Below are 19,913 nucleotides of genomic sequence, written 5' to 3' on the forward strand. Positions count from 1 at the left end.
CCTTTCCAATAAGTTACACCCTCAAATCATCTTGTTAGTCGAGCAATAGACTTGCTCAATTAGAACTGCTACTTACATTTCAACCATAAAACAACAAACAGTGAGAATTAATAAATTACTAGATTTAATAGGTTCTCTAGCTCCTTGTGGATTCGATCCCTAAGTACTACAATTGAACCTCTTATTTGAGAGAGTAATTCACTCCTTAGGGTAATTTGAGTGGTATCAAATTTGGCGTTGCTGGAGAGCTTTGATCCACTACAAGAAAAACTTTTTTTAGCGGTCGAATAACGCTATCTAACGATACGATAGCGGTTTTTGAAGCGCTGTATCATCGCCCGTCATAGTAGATCAGACACATTAGATGGCGGTTTTTTGCGCTGCTATCTTATTGTCATAAACTATAGCATTTTTTATGTGCAATTAAATATTTTTTAACAGTGTATTATTTTTGTTATTATTTACAGTATTAAAAATTAAAAAAAAAATTACAAATAAAAAAAATTACAAAAATTTTATATATCGTTATTATTTACATATTTAAGGATTGGTATATTAAACTAAACCAAACTAAACCAAGCTAAACCAATTTTTGAAAAAATAGAAACTAAACCTAAATTTCTAAACCTAAGTCCATTTTCAATCATCTACTGCCGCCACCTCTATCTTCTTCGTGCTTGGCTCTAACTTCTGCCACCACAGCTTCTTCATATCTGACGATTCATTGTCTCCGCCGCATCCATCACCTCAAGCTCGTCCCATATCTGTCGCATCTTCTTCCTCCTCTTCATGACGTTGTCTCATTCTGTTATTAAAAAAAAAAATCAAAATCAAACAATGAGAGAGAGATGATGTCGAAACTGTTTACCATACAAGCAAATTGACAAGGACCATTTTGTAGAAACTATATTTTGTTTATAGAGTCCGTCGAAGTAACATACCTTCAATCCACCGTCCTCAGCTCCAAGCCCCACAGTTGTCCAGCTCAAAGTACCATCTGATTTGACTTTGCTTAAGAGGATGGGGTCTGGCCTCGAAACTGGGAGGTCGATTTGGATGAACTGCAGCCCTAATCGGAACCTTGAAGATCCCGGTCCCACTGCACTTCCCAACGAAATTCCAGCATAGAATCGGAGCCGTCAGCGTGGGGGGAGGGGGGAGTAGCCGTGGCGGAGGAGAAGTCAGGATCATTGAGACTGGTAAAGAAGGATAAAGCGTAGAGACTGGATATGTTTCTCTGCAATATCGAAGGTTTTTTTTGGTCAATTTGAGAGACGTCGTATAGGAGAAGATAAATAAGAAAGAGAGAGATTTAATTGTGACCATTGGATTAAAGTTCATCAATGGCTAAAAACTGTGGTCTGTGAGAAAGAAAAATTAACCAATAGGAAAAAGGTTGAAGATTGACAAAAAAAAAAGTTTTAACCCTTGAATTAGAATTAATCAATGGCCCATAAAATAGAGGCAACAAAAATTAAAGGACTACGAGGATAAGTTATCCGGTCAATGACTGGACCTTCAGATGTTTTACTAAAGGAGGAAATGAGGTAATTACTAAATCAGTGGTTGCAACATTACTGAACAATGTGATGTCTTGCTACCGCTTACCCAAGACAACCGCAAAGAAAATTACGAGTACGGTAGCACAGTTTTGGTGGAGCCCAGGGGGCAGCACTCGAGGTATGCACTGGAAATCTTGGGACAAGGTTTGCGAGAATAAAAATGATGGTGGGTTAGGTTTTAAAGACATCACTGATTTCAATACGGTGATGCTCGGTAAACAGTTATGGAGGCTGATAGAAAAGCCAAATACTCTATTTTATAGAGCTTTCAAAGGTCAATACTTCAGGAATGCCTCACCCCTGGAACCGATTTGCTCTTATTCCCCGTCATATGGCTGGAGGAGTATTGTTTCTGCTAGATCTCTAGTTAGCAAATGACTAATTAAAAGGGTGAGATCATGATCATCTATTTCAGTATGGAATGATCTCTGGCTCCCAACCACTCGCCCGAGACCAACAAATAAAATTCATGTTACTTTATACCGGGATCTCACAGTTGACTCTCTCATTGATCCAGTTTCGCGAACTTGGAACTCTCAGGTAATTTGTGCTTTGGAGGATGCTCAAGATGTGAAAATCATTGAAAGTTTACCATTGAGCAGGACTCAAATGGAGGATAGGGATGGATAACATTTCACAGAAAATGGGAAATATACGGTTAAGTCAAGATATCAGGTGGAGAGAGTATACCCCGACCAGAGAGTGCTACAAGCAGCGTACAGACCCACCGTTGATATTTTGAAGGCGTTTTTCTGGAAAGTAAAGTGCCCACCAAAAATCAAACACTTTATGTGGCAATTGTTATCAGGCTGCATTGCTGTCAGGAAAAATTTGCAAGCAAGGGGGATACAAGGAGATTTATGCTACGCTCGATGTGGGGCGGAAGAAGAAACCATAAATCATGTGTTTTTGTAATGCCCTCCTAGTGACAAAAAAAAGGTAATGCCCTCCTGCACTTTGTTGGGGTCAAAAACGGTTACGACGAAGTTAACATACAAACATCCGTAAAAAATTGTTTTGATATTTTTTACGGAAATTATCTTCGTAAAAATTATTTTTACGATGAAATTTGCGGAAAAATCTTATTCTAATCACGATTTGTTCGTCGAAACAAAAAACCGATAAACCGAGAACATGCTCGTAAACATCAAAACAAGGTCGTTACGCAGCAAACGAACCAGCATGTTCGGTTGCTACGTAGCGACCGAGCAAGACATATGTTTGAACGCTACGTAGCGACCGAACACACGGAATGTTTGGTCGCTACGTAGCGACCGAACAGTCTCGAACATCCATCAATGATGTGGGAACCGAAATTCGCACTGTCAAATCTGCGTATGACCCGGATATCTGCTAATTACCACACGTCAAATAATCAGTACACGAGAATAACAACGATAAGAATAAGAAATCGAAAAAGAGAGCAAAGTAGATCTTATTCCGAATCTGCGTATGAGCGTTTACAACAAGGTATAAGCCCGGGATCGAGAGCTGTCGGCGATATTCCTAGTTCTAGCAACCCTAAGACGGCTAAACCTAATTGAGTCGCAGCTCGAAATAACAAAAACGGAAAATTGCCTAAATTGCTCTAAGTGCTAAGTTTGCTCTGAAAAGTCCTCTGCCATGCTCCTCTCCTAGGACTCCTTATATACTAGCTCCAAGGTCGTTTTACGCTTTTACTCTTCTGCCCTTAAGCCGTCATAGCATAAAAATGGAGATATTCCATTTTTCCCGATCTTCCAATTATCTTCAAAACTTCCGAATTTATACGCGGAAACTTGACATTTATCCTTCCTTGTGGACCAAGCGTAAACCGTGCTGCGGTTTACGGGCTTTTCGTTAAGAAATCATAGGATGGGCCTCGAGTCGTGTTTTAGATCCCTTTGGGCCGTCTTCCGACTCGAAACGTTTACTACAAATTCTTTTTGATAAAGAACGAACTTTCCGCGGTTTCTAATCCGCGAAGTTTGATCGATGAATTTGAATAGCGGAAAACATGGAATGAGCTTGCTACGGTCTTCGGGAGATAGCATTCAAAGGTTTGACGAGAATGCATGGATTGATGTCGTATCCATGTTCAGAAGGGTTCAATCGCTACACAGCGACTAAACTTCGGCTCGAGCCCGGTTGCTACGTAGCGACCGAGCGGGACGAACGCTCGGTCGCTACGTAGAGACCAAGCGGGACGATCGCTCGGTCGCTACGTAGCGATCGAGCGGGACGAGTGCTTGGTCGCTACGTAGCGACTGAGCTTTGGCTAGAGCTCGGTCGCTACGTAGCGACTGAGCGGGACGAGTGCTCGGTCGCTACGTAGCGACCGAGCTTCGGCTCGAGCTCGGTCGCTACGTAGTGACCGAGCTTGGGCTCGAGCTCGGTCGCTACGTAGCGACCGAGCTGGACGAGCGCTCGGTCGCTACGTAGCGACCGAGCTTTGGCTCGGACTTGGTTGCTACGCAGCGACCGGACAGCGTGTATGCGTGGTAATTACGCAACGGTCGAGCTTGGTTAGTTTGGTTTGAATCTTCAAGGATACTTCTTCGTAAAAACTTCGTGTTTGGTTATATTTTACGAAAGTTACATCTTCCTTTTTACTATCTCTTTCGGAAATACGATCTCCGAGGATTTTCGGGTGGTAATTACGTCTTAACCGTTTTTGACCCCAACAACTAACACATTCTAAATATGTGCATTCTTGTCCATTCCTCAATGCTACCTCTCCTGTACCACGGTCATATCACTTCTCATATTGTTTCGATCGAAGTTACCGTTGGGACTTTACGATAAAAACCGCGAGAACTTGTTTTTATCGAAAAGAAATCGTAATAAACATTTTATGTCGAAATACGGCCCAATGAGACCTAAAACGCGACTAGAAGCCCACTTACGATTCTTTAAGATCAAACCTATAGATTCTATGATGGTTTATATTTTTGTTTTACAAAAAAAAAAATATAAAGATAAGTTTCCGCGAAAGAAAAAAATGTTTCCGCGGATAAGCTCGAAGATCGGAAAAAATGGAATATATCCATTTTTCACCTAAGCCGCCTTAAGGGCAGAAGGGGAAACGCTCAAACCGACCCTGGAGGAGTATATAGGAGTTCTAGGCGAGAGACACAAAGAGAGAACTTTTCAGAGCAACACAACACATTGAGCATTTAGGCAATTTTCCATTTTCGTTATTCGAGCTGCGAGTCAATTAGGGTTTCGTAGTCTTAGGTCATTAGAACTAGGGATCTCGCCGACAACTCTCGTAGCCAAGGCTATTACCCTGTTGTAACGCTCATACGCGGATTCAGAATAAGACTCTTTTTGCTCTCTTTTTACGATTTCTTATTCTTCTCGTTTTATTGTTCGTGTTTTGATTGTTTGGCGTGTGGTATTAGGGGACCTCTAGGAAATCAGGGTTTTCCTAGTTTCCTTATTTTGACAGAATTCGACGGTGCGAATTTCGGTTCCCTTAGTTTGGCGCTAGAAGGAGGGGGGGGGGGGGTACGGATCAATCCAACTCTCAGCCACAACACGCTCAATCGAACATAGCAGTTGACGACGCAAACAACTTGCAAACTCCTCTCAACGGAGGAAGCAATGACACTCAGAACACTCCAGCAGCAGCCGTCTCCGCGGTCAACGCAATAGCTAACGCCGCGACGCTCGAGGAGGTCAAAAAGATGTTCTCCGCCTATGAAAAAAGGTCGGAAGAGCATGACAAACTCGTGGATACCTTGACCAAAAAGGTCGAAACCTTATCAAGGGCCCGTGTAGTCCTGCCCCGTGGATCGACAAAGGTCCGCGGAAGAAGACTTGGATTCGCCACTCCGCTCGACAGGCCTAGAACTTCACGGGAACACCCTTCGGGACGAAACATCCCTTGTCGAGAAATGGAATCCTGAAAATTCTCAATCTCCCGCAAAGGACACATAGGTCGATGAAGTCGAGCACGTCAACTTGGATCCCAGCGACGCTTCTAACGATACGGAAGAGGACGCTGATGTACATCCAAGATGAACCAGAAGCCGATCGGCTCAGGAAGACTCTCCGTTCGACAAAACCATGACCGAAGAAGAGGAAAACCTCAACTGGGTCGAACAGGAAGAGTTAGCCGAAAGACAAACCGAGATCACTCGCATCAAACGCCGACAGGCTCGGAAAGCTGCAGGCGAAAAAATTGGACATACACGACCTTCGCGACTACATAACTAAAACTGCAGCAGCAGTAAGGGCCGTGAAATCCCAGATCCATCATGCCACCAGTGCGGCTCCAGAAATCGATAGATTACTGGAGGGAGCTCGAAAAACGCCTTTCACTGCTCGCATCACTGATACCAAGGTATCCAATCCGGGAAAAATCAAAGTACCAATATACAACGGTAAGACTGATTCTAAAGCGCATCTTCAAACCTTCCACATCACTATGGGAAGGGCCAGATTGAAAGACAATGAGAAAGACGCAGGCTACTGCCGTCTGTTCGTCGAAAATCTGGAAGGAGCAGCGCTCGAATGGTTTGCACGCCTTAAGCGAAACTCCATGAGAAAGACGCAGGCTACTGCCGTCTGTTCGTCAAAAATCTGGAAGGAGCAGCGCTCGAATGGGTTGCACGCCTTAAGCGAAAATCCATCGAAAGTTTCCGCCAGCTCGCGTCGGAATTTCTCAAGCAATACTCTATGTTCATAGATAGGGAAACATCCGACGTGGATCTCTTAAGTTTATCTCAGAGGGAGGATGAGTCTCTCCGCGAATTCATGAGCCAGTTCAAGCTGGTTATGTCGAGGTTTGGTGGAATAAGCGACAAAGGGGCCATAGACGCGCTCAGAAAAACGCTCTGGTACAAGTCGAATTTAAGAAAATGGATAGCTCTCGAAAAACCGTGAACGATGCAGGACGCTCTTGACAAGGCAACGGACTACATCATAATGGACAAAGAGACGAGGGTTTTGTCGCAAAACATAAGCCGACGAAGACGTTCTCGAAAGATGTAGAACAAAAGTGTAAAAAGAAAAACTCTCGTAACGACAAGTACGTCCATCACGAAGAGGAAGAACTCCAAGGCGCGCATAACTATACGATCAATTCAGAGCAAGGAAGGACCTCAGGTAATATATGGACTCGCAATCCAGGTTACGACGAAAACACCTTCTACGAGTTCCACCAGACTCGAGGACACTCGACGACCAACTGCAAAGTCCTAGGAGCAAGATTGGCTGCAAAGCTACTAGCTGGAGAACTCCGAAGTGACCAGCGTCAAGGATCTCATCCTAGACACCGATCGACCTCCGAGGACTGACAAAAATCCGCCCGCGGAAAACTCTCCCCAGAGAAATCGAGCAGGAGATAAACGCGGAAGGAGAACGGACGACAAAGGAAACGATAACAATCATCGCAGAGTGAACATGATCATCGGAGGATCGCAATACTGCAACGACAAGGTTTCGGCCATTAAAGCTGATAGACCATGGATTTTACCCACTTTTAACCATGGTCTATAAGTGTTTCAATATTTATTTACTACTGTATAGAGTCTATTTAGAGTATTTACAGGTTCATGTACGTTCTGGAGAAATATGGTGATTTTGGAGTCTTTTGAGGTGCTGAACTGCACAGACTCGTTAGTATTCTAGCTATGGATGGAGATCTTCCCACCATTAGATTGAGCCCATATTTGACATATGATAGAGCTTTGAGTTAGCTTTCTAATGCCGCCGGTTTGAGGTCAATCAGCATCCTATAGCAGAAGTTATTCCTGTTTTACTGAAGAGTGGTCAGTCTGCCTCGCGAGAGGAAGCTGTCGAGAAGAGGAACGTATGTCGATCGAGGCAGAAATCTTGACATCGATCGATATGGATGCCAGAATGCGGGCCGAGCATTTTTTTGACCGACTGAAGCCCATAAGCAACCCCAAATTACCAGAATACCCTTGGACGACCAGAAATCATATTTATGTTATTTATAAGCCATTGTTGACGGCAACATCTATCTAAGCTTTCTTTTATTCTTGTTCTTAGTTAGGAGAGAAAGGAGGAACTCCTTCAGAGTCCTCCTGGAACTCCATTGGTTTTGGTTTTATATTATTTATGCTTTTTCATCTATTCATTTATGATTTCTGTGACAAACTTCATGTCTGTATAGATCCACCTGTTAGGTTTAGGGTTCAGATAGGTTATGAGGGTTTAGCCCAAGATATAGAACTTCTAAGTTGTGATATTTATCATAGGATTGTTCTTACTGCTTGTGTTCTAGAGTCATGAACTAGAACACTGATCTTAGAATCATTAGGCACAATGCCATCGCTTGGTCTTTTCTCTGAACTGAATTCTATTGAGCTAGGATTGCTAGAAACATACGAGATTTGATTGAGGAACCCTAGTGAACACATAATCAACCTGCGCATAAAGCTTGACTAGAGCGCGTCGATCGATATCATACTTGAATAATCGATCGACGGTGCAAAAGGTGTATCGATCGATACGCCCATTGGAATATCGATCGACACTTTCTTGTGATTAATAAAACGAGAGTTGAGATCCAAGATCTAGATATTAGACTGTCTATACAACGGAAGTTGTTAGATTTGTACTCCCAGTTGAGGTCTATAATATCTTTCAAGCAACAATTAGCCTCTATATCATTATAATACTGATTTCCTGAATGAAAACCCTAGATCTAGCAAACCATACTTCCATCAAACAAACTCATTGCCAAGCTGAACAATAGTCTTGTTCAACTTGTTTACTGCTTTATTACTGCTTTGCATTATTTATTTACTGCTTATAAACTATTAGCCTAGCTTAATCATAAACTGTTTAGATCTAATTGGTTATCTAGCTCCCTGTGAATTCGATCCCTAAGTACTACAACTCGACCTCTTATTTGAGAGAGTATAAATAACTCCTTAGGGTAATTTGAGTGATATCAAAAGCCTACCAGCGACAGGCCGAGTCAAGCGCAAACTATCCTACATGGTCTCCACCCCGAGATGGTCAAAGTCACTCGGTAACATTCACAGAAGAGGAAGCCGGCAGAATCGATCAACCTCATTGCGACCCACTCGTCATAGATCTACTCATACGAGATCTCGAAGTCGCAAGAGTACTCATCGATACCGGCAGTACGGTTAACGTCATCTTCCGTGATACCCTAAAAAGGATAAACTTCGAACTTGGGGAAGTTACCCCAATACCGAAACCGCTGACCGGTTTCTCAGGCGAAACGTCAATGACCCTCGGATCAATCCAGCTACCGGTCATAGCCAAGGATGTCACGAAGATCATCGATTTTGCAGTAGTCGACCATCCCGCCATCTATAATGTGATCATGGGAACCCCATGGCTGAACGCCATGAAAGCCGTTCCGTCCACATATCATCTGGGCATCAAATTTTCGACTCAGAGCGGAATCGCAGCATTTTGGGTTGTCAGAAAAAATCGCGACTTTGCTTTCTCGCAGAGCATAAGTTAAGACAAATTACGACTACCTCGATGGTAAATCGTAAACGCGCAAACTTAACTCAGCCTTCGGCTGACAACACTTTAAAGAAAGACGACGTAGCATCGTCTGCTGAAGCAACCGCCTCAAATATCGAAACTCACACTGATTCCGAAGCCAACACTGTTTCTCAACCGGAGAAGGAAAACCCGGACAAAGATGTTGACCCTGCCGCCACGGTGGACAATGCACTACCAGTGGCCGAGTAAAAACACTCGCGGCACACACAGATCTTCGAGATGGCTTGATCCTCGAAAGAGGTACGTAGGCAGCTCGTCGAAAAACGAGTTCAACTATCCCTCTCTCTAAAAATGGGGGGGGGGGAGTGGGTACGTATACTCGTATACTCCCACGCTCACTCAAAAAAAAAACAAAAAAAAACAAAACATATTGTAATTGAGTTATTAATAAAACTTTTACTACAATACGCATTATACGAAACTTTACGCTTCAAAAAGTCTCAGGACACACTCAAGAATTCTTACAAGGATCACAATTTTTATCGGCAACCATATCTGGTCCAAATCACAGAACATTCGCAAGTCTTTCAGAATACGAAAATGTATGAACAATCTCCGAAATAACTGGCGAGACGTCGCTAAAGTTAGATTCGAGACCACACGAACAAACGGTCCCAACACGACCATAAAAACATCAACGAATATATAAGCCTTGCTCGTCGATTGGCCCCGACAAGCACATCAGCCGTCTTAAACAAACGCACCCTGATCATTCTTAAAAAAAAAATGATCCTCGAACATCCGACACAATGATAAAAGCGCGCTATAATAAAAATTCTGAAATTTTGGTCAAGTACTTCCAGTTGCCTTAAAAATTATTTCTGGAGAGATGCTCGATTCACGCCATACAAGTCGTATAAGCCGAGAACCTATCGCGGACTTTAAATCGGTACGAATCAGGTTAAAATCGCAACAGGAAATCGATAGCCGGCTTGTCACCACATAAACCTTAAAACCAAAAGTAAACCTAGGTCTTGCCCCAAACCCAGCACACTGGTCTCTAACATCTCAAGACATGATATCTAAAAATGATACGAGATCCTAAAACATGTCTCTCCGTCCATATCTTAATGTTTATGTAAATTCACATTAACTTTTACGAAAAACCTACATCTCGAACAAACCAACAGATTGGATGCCTCGTCAGAAGTAAGTATAAGACGACAACTCATATTTATTTCAGACACATTCTTAAGTAAAGAAATTCAAATAAAATTTTGTCATATATAAAAGCCGCAAAAGTGGCGGGGATTCGAAGCCACTAACGGCCAATCCCGGTAAATACAAAGCGGCCAAACAGGCCCGCATAAAGTCTCGACAATAAAAGCCGCACTCGGCTAGAAATAGATAAATAAAGGCCACACTCGGTCACGAACTCAAGATAAGGGGAATCCTTCCCATTAAACACCAACTTCGATCCTCATAGATCGAAGTTAAAATCTCCAGACATCGAAGCTCCAAACACACCCGCAGGATAATCCACCTCCTCGTCATCGCCAGAAACGTCGATCGCAACCTCCTCCGTATCAGGAGAAACCAGGATGGGATCCCATAATCCCTGAATCTTCCCGTCAATCGGGGGGATCAGCGCCTAAGCATGGGCGTAATCGTTCATGCCTCCCTCCATAGTCTCCATCTCGTCCTTGAAAACGAAATCATCCATTTGCGTCTTCCGGAGGGTACCAAATGAACCTCGGCACTCGCAAAAATTGCTCACTAGCGAGTAAGCATCACTGAGATTGCCATACTCGGTCTGGAATTGAGAAGCATGGTTTCTCATCTCCTCGACGACCTCTCTCTAACCTCTTCGTTCCGCTCGACGGACGGCCTTGGCATGATCCTTGGCGAATTTCGATTCCTGATCTAAAATATCACTTTGCATCCGAGCAAGGTCCTTCTCTGCTTTGTCCGCCTTAAAGCAATAAACCATCTTTTACCTCTGGCTCGTCTCAAGCGCTGAACCAAGCATGTTCAGACCCTGCGGAAACGATCAAACGTATATAATATATATATATATATATATATATATATATATATGCGTAAAGTCTTATAAGCAAAAGCGACTAACCCCGTTGATTATGCGAGACCTTTCCGCAACCACCGCGGATCTGTCCAATCCATCCACGGACGGAGGAGGGTTGAAATTCGAAGGCAGGCCGTCGAAAAATTCATCGAAATCCGGGATGGGTACCTCACTCGAACCGCTGCCATCACCAAAAGCGAGATCCGGGTCCCATCCTGGAAGAAAAAAATCGTCTGCGGAAAACTCGATATCACCGAGATCGATGCCTTTACCTTTAGAGGACCTGGTACTCATCCACTCCGCGGGAACATCGCTCGGGATGGGATCTTCTGGGTCGGACTCGACATCAGCCGCACCCATATCTAGTTCGGGATGCACACGTCTAACCGCTTTGCGGACTCTCTTCGGCGTGAAGAAGTTCCAGTAGAACGGACCATTCCACATAAGGTCCCTCATCTCGATCACGTCAGCAGGAAATGGATGAATCGGGCTGATGAAGGGGTCTCTGTTCGGCTTGCTTCGAAACATCGGAATGCGTTTTTCCTCGACGGACGCAGCATTTATGCGAACGAAGAAGAAAATTTTCCTCCACATGTTGCAGTTGGAGATGAGTCCCTTGATCACCGTCATATGTTTCCGAAGGGTCAACCAGAAGATATACGGCTTCTCGACTTTTTGCAATCTGAACAACGCCTCGAAGTGATCGGTGGTAAGAGTGAGACCATACTCGTAGCTCAGGATCACGATGCTCACGAGATGTAGATAACTGTTGGGATGCAGCTGGCTTATCCCTATTTCGAAATGGTCCAGTATGCGGATTATTATTTCGGGAATCGGAAACCACAAACGACAGCGCACCGAGAACATCTCGTAGCAAGTAAAGTAACAATCTGGGGGATCATCAGCCCTCTCCCCTTCGCAAGTAATTCGGAATTCTACTGCGTCTGGGATCTGGCAGAACTCTCGAACCCTCTTAAGGAAGTCTCCGTTGGTTCTGCTTGGCACGCCGACATCGACCATACGCTTATGCATCATGGGGAATGGTTTCTCCCCGGGAGGAATGATCGAGCTATGTCTCGCTTTCCAATATGCCGCGCGCTCGGCAGGATCAATCGGGTAAGGGACATGGTCAGCCTTTGGCACGAGAAAATCGTCGTCTTGAACGCATTTGGACGAAGAACCGCGGGAGGTACCTTTCTACAAAGTTCTTTTCTTGCTTGACATTTTTTAAACTTAAAAAAAAAAGAGAAGTTTGGGAGGAAAGGAGAGAAATTTTGTTTTCTTCTCAAAGAGACTTATGAGAATAAGGTGTGAAAACCATAAAGGAAGTTACCATCCTTCTTATAGGCATCAAAAGTTACTATTTGACTGCGGATTCTCGGACACAAACTTCGTCCAAAGCACCTATCTTGCCTAGTTGCCAAACCGAACGTTAGAATCTCGTCGCAATCCACGATTCTAACGGGCTGGGGGGCTAACTGTTGGGGTCAAAAACGGTTACGACGAAGTTAACATCCAAACATCCGAAAAATTAGTTTTGATATTTTTTACGGAAATATATCTTCGCAAAAAGAATTTTTACGATGAACTTTGCGGAAAAATCTTATTCTAATAACGATTTGTTCGTCGAAACTAAAAACCGATAAACTGATAACACGCTTGAAAACATCGAAACAAGGTCGTTACGCAGCAAACGAACCAGCACGTTCCGATCGAAGTTACCGTTGGAACTTTACGATAAAAACCGCGAGAACTTGTTTTTATCGAAAAGAAATCGTAATAAACGTTTTATGTCGAAATACGGCCCAATGAGACCTAAAACGCGACTAGAAGCCCACTTACGATTCTTTAAAATCAAACCCATAGATTCTATGAAGGTTTATATTTTTATTTTACAAAAAAAAATATAAATATAAGTTTCCGCGAAAGAAAAAAATGTTAAGTTTCCGCAGATAAGCTAGAAGATCGGAAAAATTGGAATATATCCATTTTTCACCTAAGACGGCTTAAGGGCAGAAGGGGGAAAGCTCAAACCGACCCTGGAGGAGTATATAAGGAGTTCTAGGCAAGAGGCACAAAGACAAAACTTTTCAGAGCAACACAGCACTTAAAGCATTTAGGCAATTTTCCGTTTTCGTTATTCGAGCTGCGACTCATATAGGGTTTCGTAGTCTTAGGTCATTCGAATTATGGATCTCGCCGACAGCTCTCGTAGACAAGGCTATTACCCTGTTGTAACGCTCATAGGCGGATTCGGAATAAGACTCTTTTTGCTCTCTTTTTTCGATTTCTTATTTTTCTCGTTTTATTGTTCGTGTTTTGATTGCTTGGCGTGTGGTATTAGCAGATATTCGGGACCTCTGGGAAATTAGGGTTTTCCTAGTTTCCTTATTTTAACGGAAATCGACGGTGCGAATTCGGTTCCCACACATTTCAGGTCTAGGCACTCTCAAAGATCCCATCTAACCCAAATATATTTCCGACTGGGTCTTTATTCACAAATATGGATCATTTGTTTTGGAGGGTCACTCCACAAATGAATGACCATCAATTTGCTTGGATTCTTTGATATATTTGGAAAGCAAGGAATAATAAAATGTTTAGTAATCTGGATATTGATCCAAGAGAAACTCCGCGAATTGCAAAAACATAATCAACATTGTGAGCAAAGGCAGAACTACCGAACATGCAGAGGGACACACAACATGTGGAGTCTGGGACTATCCCAGCCTTCCCAGGACGTTGGTATTTTACAGATGGCTCATGGAAAAAAATGATTCCTTTTCAGGACAAGATTGGTATAGTACTTTACCAAGTTTCGATGGTTTGATGGGAACAAGAAATACCTGAGCAAGTATCTCCCCTGTTCATGTAGAGTTAGGAGCTATGGTCTGGACAATGGAGTGTATAAAGAATTTACGTCAGACTCGGGTTACATTTGCAATAGATTGTTCTCAAGTGGTGAAGATGGTTTCGAAATCAGAATAATGGCCAGCTCTTACAACCTATTTGGAAGACATCAAGACACTCAAGGAAAATTTTATTAGCTCAGAAATCATCCATGTTTCACAAATGCAAAATACAAAGGCGGACAAACTAACGCGGAGTGCAAAAGATTCAACCGTCTTTCGTCGTTCATTTGGATGCAGAGGTACCTATTTGATTCACAGAGTGTCTGTGTATCTTTCTTTACCGCAAAAAACAAAATCAAATAAAAATAAATATTTTTATTGAGAAAAATATAAATATAGAATAATAAGTGCAGTGTAAGATTCATAGTGTTTAGAAGTAAAACGCACTTAGAAAAACAATAAACCAAAATAGTGTGTTTTCTTTGACTATTCAAAAAAAATAATTTTTTTATAAAATTTGTTTTTGTTATTTTATGTTTCTGATTATTACACAAATATATCGAATGTATAAACCTCAGAAACACATTAAATTTAATATCATATTCAATACATATGCATATTTAACAAATATACTCTTACAATGAAAATATATTTAATTAACTTTGTATGAAGTAATAAAAATTATTTATATTTATTTACTTGATTTTTATGATATTTTAACAGATTAAATAATTTACTTAATTATACTTATATATAAAAAAAATATATATATATATATATATATATATATATAATACTATTGACAGGATGCACCTTTTATTGATAAGTTTTAATATTTTTTTCTAAATAATATTTTAATCTATAATCTATAATATAAATACATGGAAATATTAACAAAAAATATTTTTATTTTTTGTAAAATATAAATATATTATATGTATCCGCAACTATATTGTTTATTATACATGTTATTTATTAATAATTCAACATTATACACAAATAAAGCATATACAAATTTTTCAATTTCAGTTACATAATATCATGTGAATATTTTAATTATATTTAACTTAAGTAACTATATATCTAAAATACAGTTTCTATATATACTAAAAAGAATTACTTGGAAAATTTTACTTTTTGGGTTTAACTTGAGTTTTTTCTTTTCAACTTTTATTGTTTAAACTGAAACCAATCAGAACCTTATGTTTTAAATATGTTTTTTTTTGGAACCTACCAATTATCCGAGTAAATAATATCTAGAAATAAAGAACCAGAACCAAAATAAACTGAAACCGAGACCAAATAGATACCAAATTTTTATACTTATAAATATTAACTATGTTTAGTTTTTAAAATTATCAAATAACGTTAAAATAATATTATAAATCAAAATACCTAAAAAAATTAGTAGAATATTTTATATCCCAAAAGATGTAAAATTATAAAAAATTATCCATAAATTTTAATTAAAAATAAAAAAAATCCAATATTTAATCTGGAAAACTCAAAGTTTTTGACTTTTAACATGAATTAACTGAAAATCCGAAGCCGAATTGGAACCTAGTGGGATCCAAGATTATATTAATATCACGTATTTTTAGTTTCTAAAATATAAATATATCATATGGATCATGTAGTTACACAATTCATGATATAATGTACCATTTATATTTTGTTTTCAACCGCTAGCTAATTTTGGATAAACCGAAGTTTGTATGCAGTATGTTTTTTTCTTAAACAAATCACAATTAAACCATACCGCAATATGAATTCCATTTGATCCGCATTCCTCAAACCATTTTTACCATTCATAACCTAAATAGTAGTTTGGGTACATATTTAGATAATAAGTACACTATAATGTAATTATCGTTTAAGTTGAAATTGGAAGTTGAGGGACTCAGTTAAAGCCCAATTGTATAGGTTTTGGACAAACAAAGATTAGGTTTTGTAGGTAAAACTAGTCTTGTTAAAAAAAAAAAGGAAATCGACGGTGGTTTTCATAACAAAACAAAAATAAAAAAGGAAAAAGGAAAATCGAGGGTTGGCTCTATAAATTATAGATTTGGGAGTGGAAGAACATGATGGCGTCGATGGAGATTTATCAGAGAATTGTCAGAGAAACCAAACGGAGAAGAAAAGGAAGAAGAGAGTGGAAGATTGAGATCCCCAATGATGTCATGGAAGAAATCGTGATGAAGCTTCCGGTGAGATCGATTATGAGGTTCCAAGCGGTTTCAAAGCATTGGGAATCGGTGATTAAGACAAGAGATTTTGGAGCAAGACACATGGCTCATCAGAGAAACAAAGATCCTAAACTCATGTTTGTTTCTTATGGTTTTGATCATATCCGTTTTGAGCAAAGGGACTTGGAGACGACTTCTCTTGAAGAGAGACTCTGTTTTGAAATTGAAGAGATTAATGGTCCTATCGAGATCTCCGAATGCTGCGATGGCCTTGTCTGCTTCTACTGCTTGACTCAAGCAGTGAGAGTGATAAATACGGCCACAGAAACGTTGTTGCCACCACTCCCCTTAGCAAATTTTCAGCGTCTTCATAAAGACCATCCAGACCCGGATCTGGAGCGGGATGTGATGGTCGAAGATGATGGTGCTGTTCCAGTTCCATTCATATCATTTACCATGTTTGGATTTGGGAAAGACAACGTCACAGGACGATATAAGATAGTGTGGCTATATAATATATATCCTGCTACCTTGAACAAGAAGAAGAAGACAAGATGCGAGGTTTTCGATTTAGAGGAACGGAGATGGAGATTCGTGACTACCAGACCTCTTGATCATCACCAAATCTTGTCTAATCAGAGGCCACCGTGTGCAAACGGATTATTATACTGGCTCACGGGAGATGAACAAGGATACCCATCAACACAAACCAAACTCATAGTTTTCGATATTCATACAGAGATGTTTCAAGTCACCTCAACACCACCTTTTATTACCCCTGATGCCTCTAGTGACAAAATTGGTTTATGTAATCTTAACGGTCGTCTCTGCATTTCTGAGCTCAAGGGAGATTGTAAGCAAGAGTTTTGGTGGAGGGTTGAAGAATGCAACAAGTGGGAGAGAATCTTCTCAGTTGACATGAATTCTACTTCCTGTTGGTTTGGTGGTATCACTTCACAGCCTCTCACACCTTTGGCCATTTCCAGGGATAACAATAAAGTCGTCCTCTCGCTTACCTATCAAGGAAGCCTTGTTGACTTTGATCTTGATCCTGACTCGACTGTTTATCATTTGTATTATTCTGGTTACTATGGCTTGGCTATTCCTTATTTTCCAAGTTTATCACTCTCTTTTTCTTCTTTCTAAAACTATTTGTCGTCTTCAGTAACATTAAAATGTGTTTTTATATTCAAATCACTTCTTATTTATGTTTTCATGACCTAATTATTTATCATCAAGTTATGCGCTGAGCACTTGTTATTTTCTTTGCCACGGACACTTTATTTGTCGTTGGGATGTAATCTTATTGGCCACAAGGAGATATAATCAGCTATATATGTTACTTAAAATGATTGGTTAGATACTTGACTCCCAAGCTTTATATCTATCTATGTTTTACTTTTGGATTTAAACTCCAGTTAAGAATTCTGGTTTTGTCTTAAGCTCAGAACCATACAAGCAGATGAAGGGAGAGAAGTCAATAGAGTTGTCAGACGGGTTGACCCGTGGCGGGTTGCGGCCAGAGAATGCTCGTCCAAGCCCGCCCCGCAAAGGGTTATCTTTGTTTGCGGGTTGACCCGCGGGTCACCTAGGAGTAAGGGCATGTGTGCAAAAAGCCAACCTTTAAGCAAATGCTGGAATTACCTATGGCAGCCAACGTGGTCATACCTAAAGAAAAACCATGTTAAAAAGCTTCTTATGAATATTACTTTATGATTGCGTTAACCGAAATCAACACGTGAAAGCGCCACTGTGAATCATCTTTGTCTTAGCAAATGAAGTTTCTGGTTTTTTGCTTGTGTTCTTTTCAAGATTGTTACCAAAGAGAGTTTAGCAAAATGGAAATTTCTCAGATCCAAATACTCTGTTTATGTTTCAGGGCATTGTGTGATTTATGTTGATTTCATTAGTGACAAATGACAAAGTAAATGACAGCTTCAGCTTGTATGAAATGGCTTTGTTGTTATTAGAAAGTAACAGAACAGTTAGGCGTGTTTCAACTTAATCTAAGTTCCAACCAGTCTACTAATATACTAGTCTAAGAACTAAGAAAACTATAAGTCTAAAAGGAGTATTAACACTAGACAAAAACGATTACCAAAACCAAGAGTTCTAAGTTCCAACAAAATCTAACCACAAAGCCACACAATACGAGAAAAGGGGAGGCAATAATTCTCAAGTTCAATCACTGCTTTTGGTGCATCTCTGCACATGTACTGAATATCATCTTGATCACCTACACAAGTTAGAAAAAAAAAACTCAATAATTGCTCAATGCACGCACTACCGAACCTTATAATAGCCAAACTAACTAGATCAATTAACTAATACAAAAGGTTGCAAGGAGGAGCAATATTACAAGCCAGTCCCATCCTTTGACCCTGTCATATTCATACATGTGCCATCTCCAGTCATCTTCAGACATATTTCCTAGTGCATCATTTATACCACCCTGCACATCACATAAAGCTCAAATTTCAAAGAAACCAAACTCCATTATAAGCGATATGTAACAAAATTTACTTGAGCAGCAACATACACATATTGTTCATTTTTCTTTGTGTTTGTGTCAATTTCTAATCTATTTAAGAAAAACGACACAAACTCAAACCCACAATGATCAAACCTTCTAGCTGCTACGTGTGGGAATAGAAGAAGAAAGAAACAATTTTTCTCAGACAAAGCGATGAAGTGAGTAAAAAATCTCCCTTGATCTCTCCAGTACATATAGGCACTACAAGAAAACAACGGTATTCTGACGGACATTCCGACGGAAAATGAAATCTCCGGAATTTCCCGAGGAATTTCCGAGGAAATTCTGAGGAAACCCAAAATTTGGGTTTCCTCGGAATTTCCTCGGAATATGCCGACGGAATTCCGAGGAAACATCAATCCGTCGGAATGTTCCGAGGAAATTCCGACGAACTAGTGATTGATCGATGCGTTTTTAGACATATACCCATCGATCGATCACATTGTTACGCTTTGGTCCATCTTAGTGATCGATCGATGCGTTTTTGGACATAAATCCATCGATCGATCCGTTTATAAAAAAACATTCGAGATTTTGAAACCCCAAACACTAGTTCCTCGGAATTTCCTCGGAATATTCCGAGGAAATTCCGAGGAACACTTGATATCCTCGATCGATCGATGGGATAATCTCATCGATCGATCACATTGTTACGCTTTGGTCCATCTTCGTGATCGATCGATGCGTTTTTGGACATATATCCATCGATCGATCCGTTTATAAAAAAACATTCGAGATTTTGAAACCCTAAACACTAGTTCCTCGGAATTTCCTCGGAATATTCCGAGGAAATTCCGAGGAACACTTGATATCCTCGATCGATCGATGGGATAATCTCATCGATCGATCACATTGTTACGCTTTGGTCCATCTTAGTGATCGATCGATGCGTTTTTGGACATATATCCATCGATCGATCAGTTTAAAAAAAAATTGACGTTTTGAAACCCCAAACACTAGTTCCTCAGAATTTCCTCGGAATATTCCGAGGAAATTCCGAGGAAGAAAAGGGTTTCCTCGGAATTCCCTCGGAATATTCCGAGGAAATTCCGAGGAAATAGGGTTTTTAAACCGAAAACAACGTTTTTGCGGTTTGAATAACACCTATATAACCCTTATTAAGTGTCTTACGTTCATTATGAAGTCAAAAATTTGTTTCTTACCCTATAATAAACACTTTTCCGATTGTATGAACGAAATCACCACAACATAAGAGAAACACTTATACACTTTAATGAACGGTAAAGGGAATACTTA

General features: G+C 40.5%; 1 protein-coding gene and 1 long non-coding RNA gene across 2 annotated transcripts; one reads left to right on the forward strand and one right to left on the reverse strand.

Annotated features, from left to right (window-relative positions):
• Nucleotides 1–495: 495 nt before the first annotated feature.
• Nucleotides 496–2,873, reverse strand: LOC125587847. Its single transcript, XR_007324241.1, has 2 exons — nt 942–2,873; nt 496–805 (listed from the first exon to the last, which is right to left on the reverse strand). It is a non-coding gene; the product is annotated as an uncharacterized LOC125587847 (long non-coding RNA).
• Nucleotides 2,874–15,874: 13,001 nt separating this feature from the next.
• LOC111215653 (putative F-box protein At2g02030) lies at nt 15,875–17,383 on the forward strand. Its single transcript, XM_022719530.2, has one exon. It carries the CDS (start codon nt 16,019–16,021, stop codon nt 17,267–17,269), a length of 1,251 nt encoding a protein of 416 aa, XP_022575251.2. The 5' UTR covers nt 15,875–16,018; the 3' UTR covers nt 17,270–17,383.
• The last annotated feature ends 2,530 nt before the right edge of the window (nt 17,384–19,913 follow it).

Source organism: Brassica napus, chromosome C5 (assembly GCF_020379485.1).
Source record: "Brassica napus cultivar Da-Ae chromosome C5, Da-Ae, whole genome shotgun sequence".
Taxonomy (NCBI): domain Eukaryota; kingdom Viridiplantae; phylum Streptophyta; class Magnoliopsida; order Brassicales; family Brassicaceae; genus Brassica; species Brassica napus.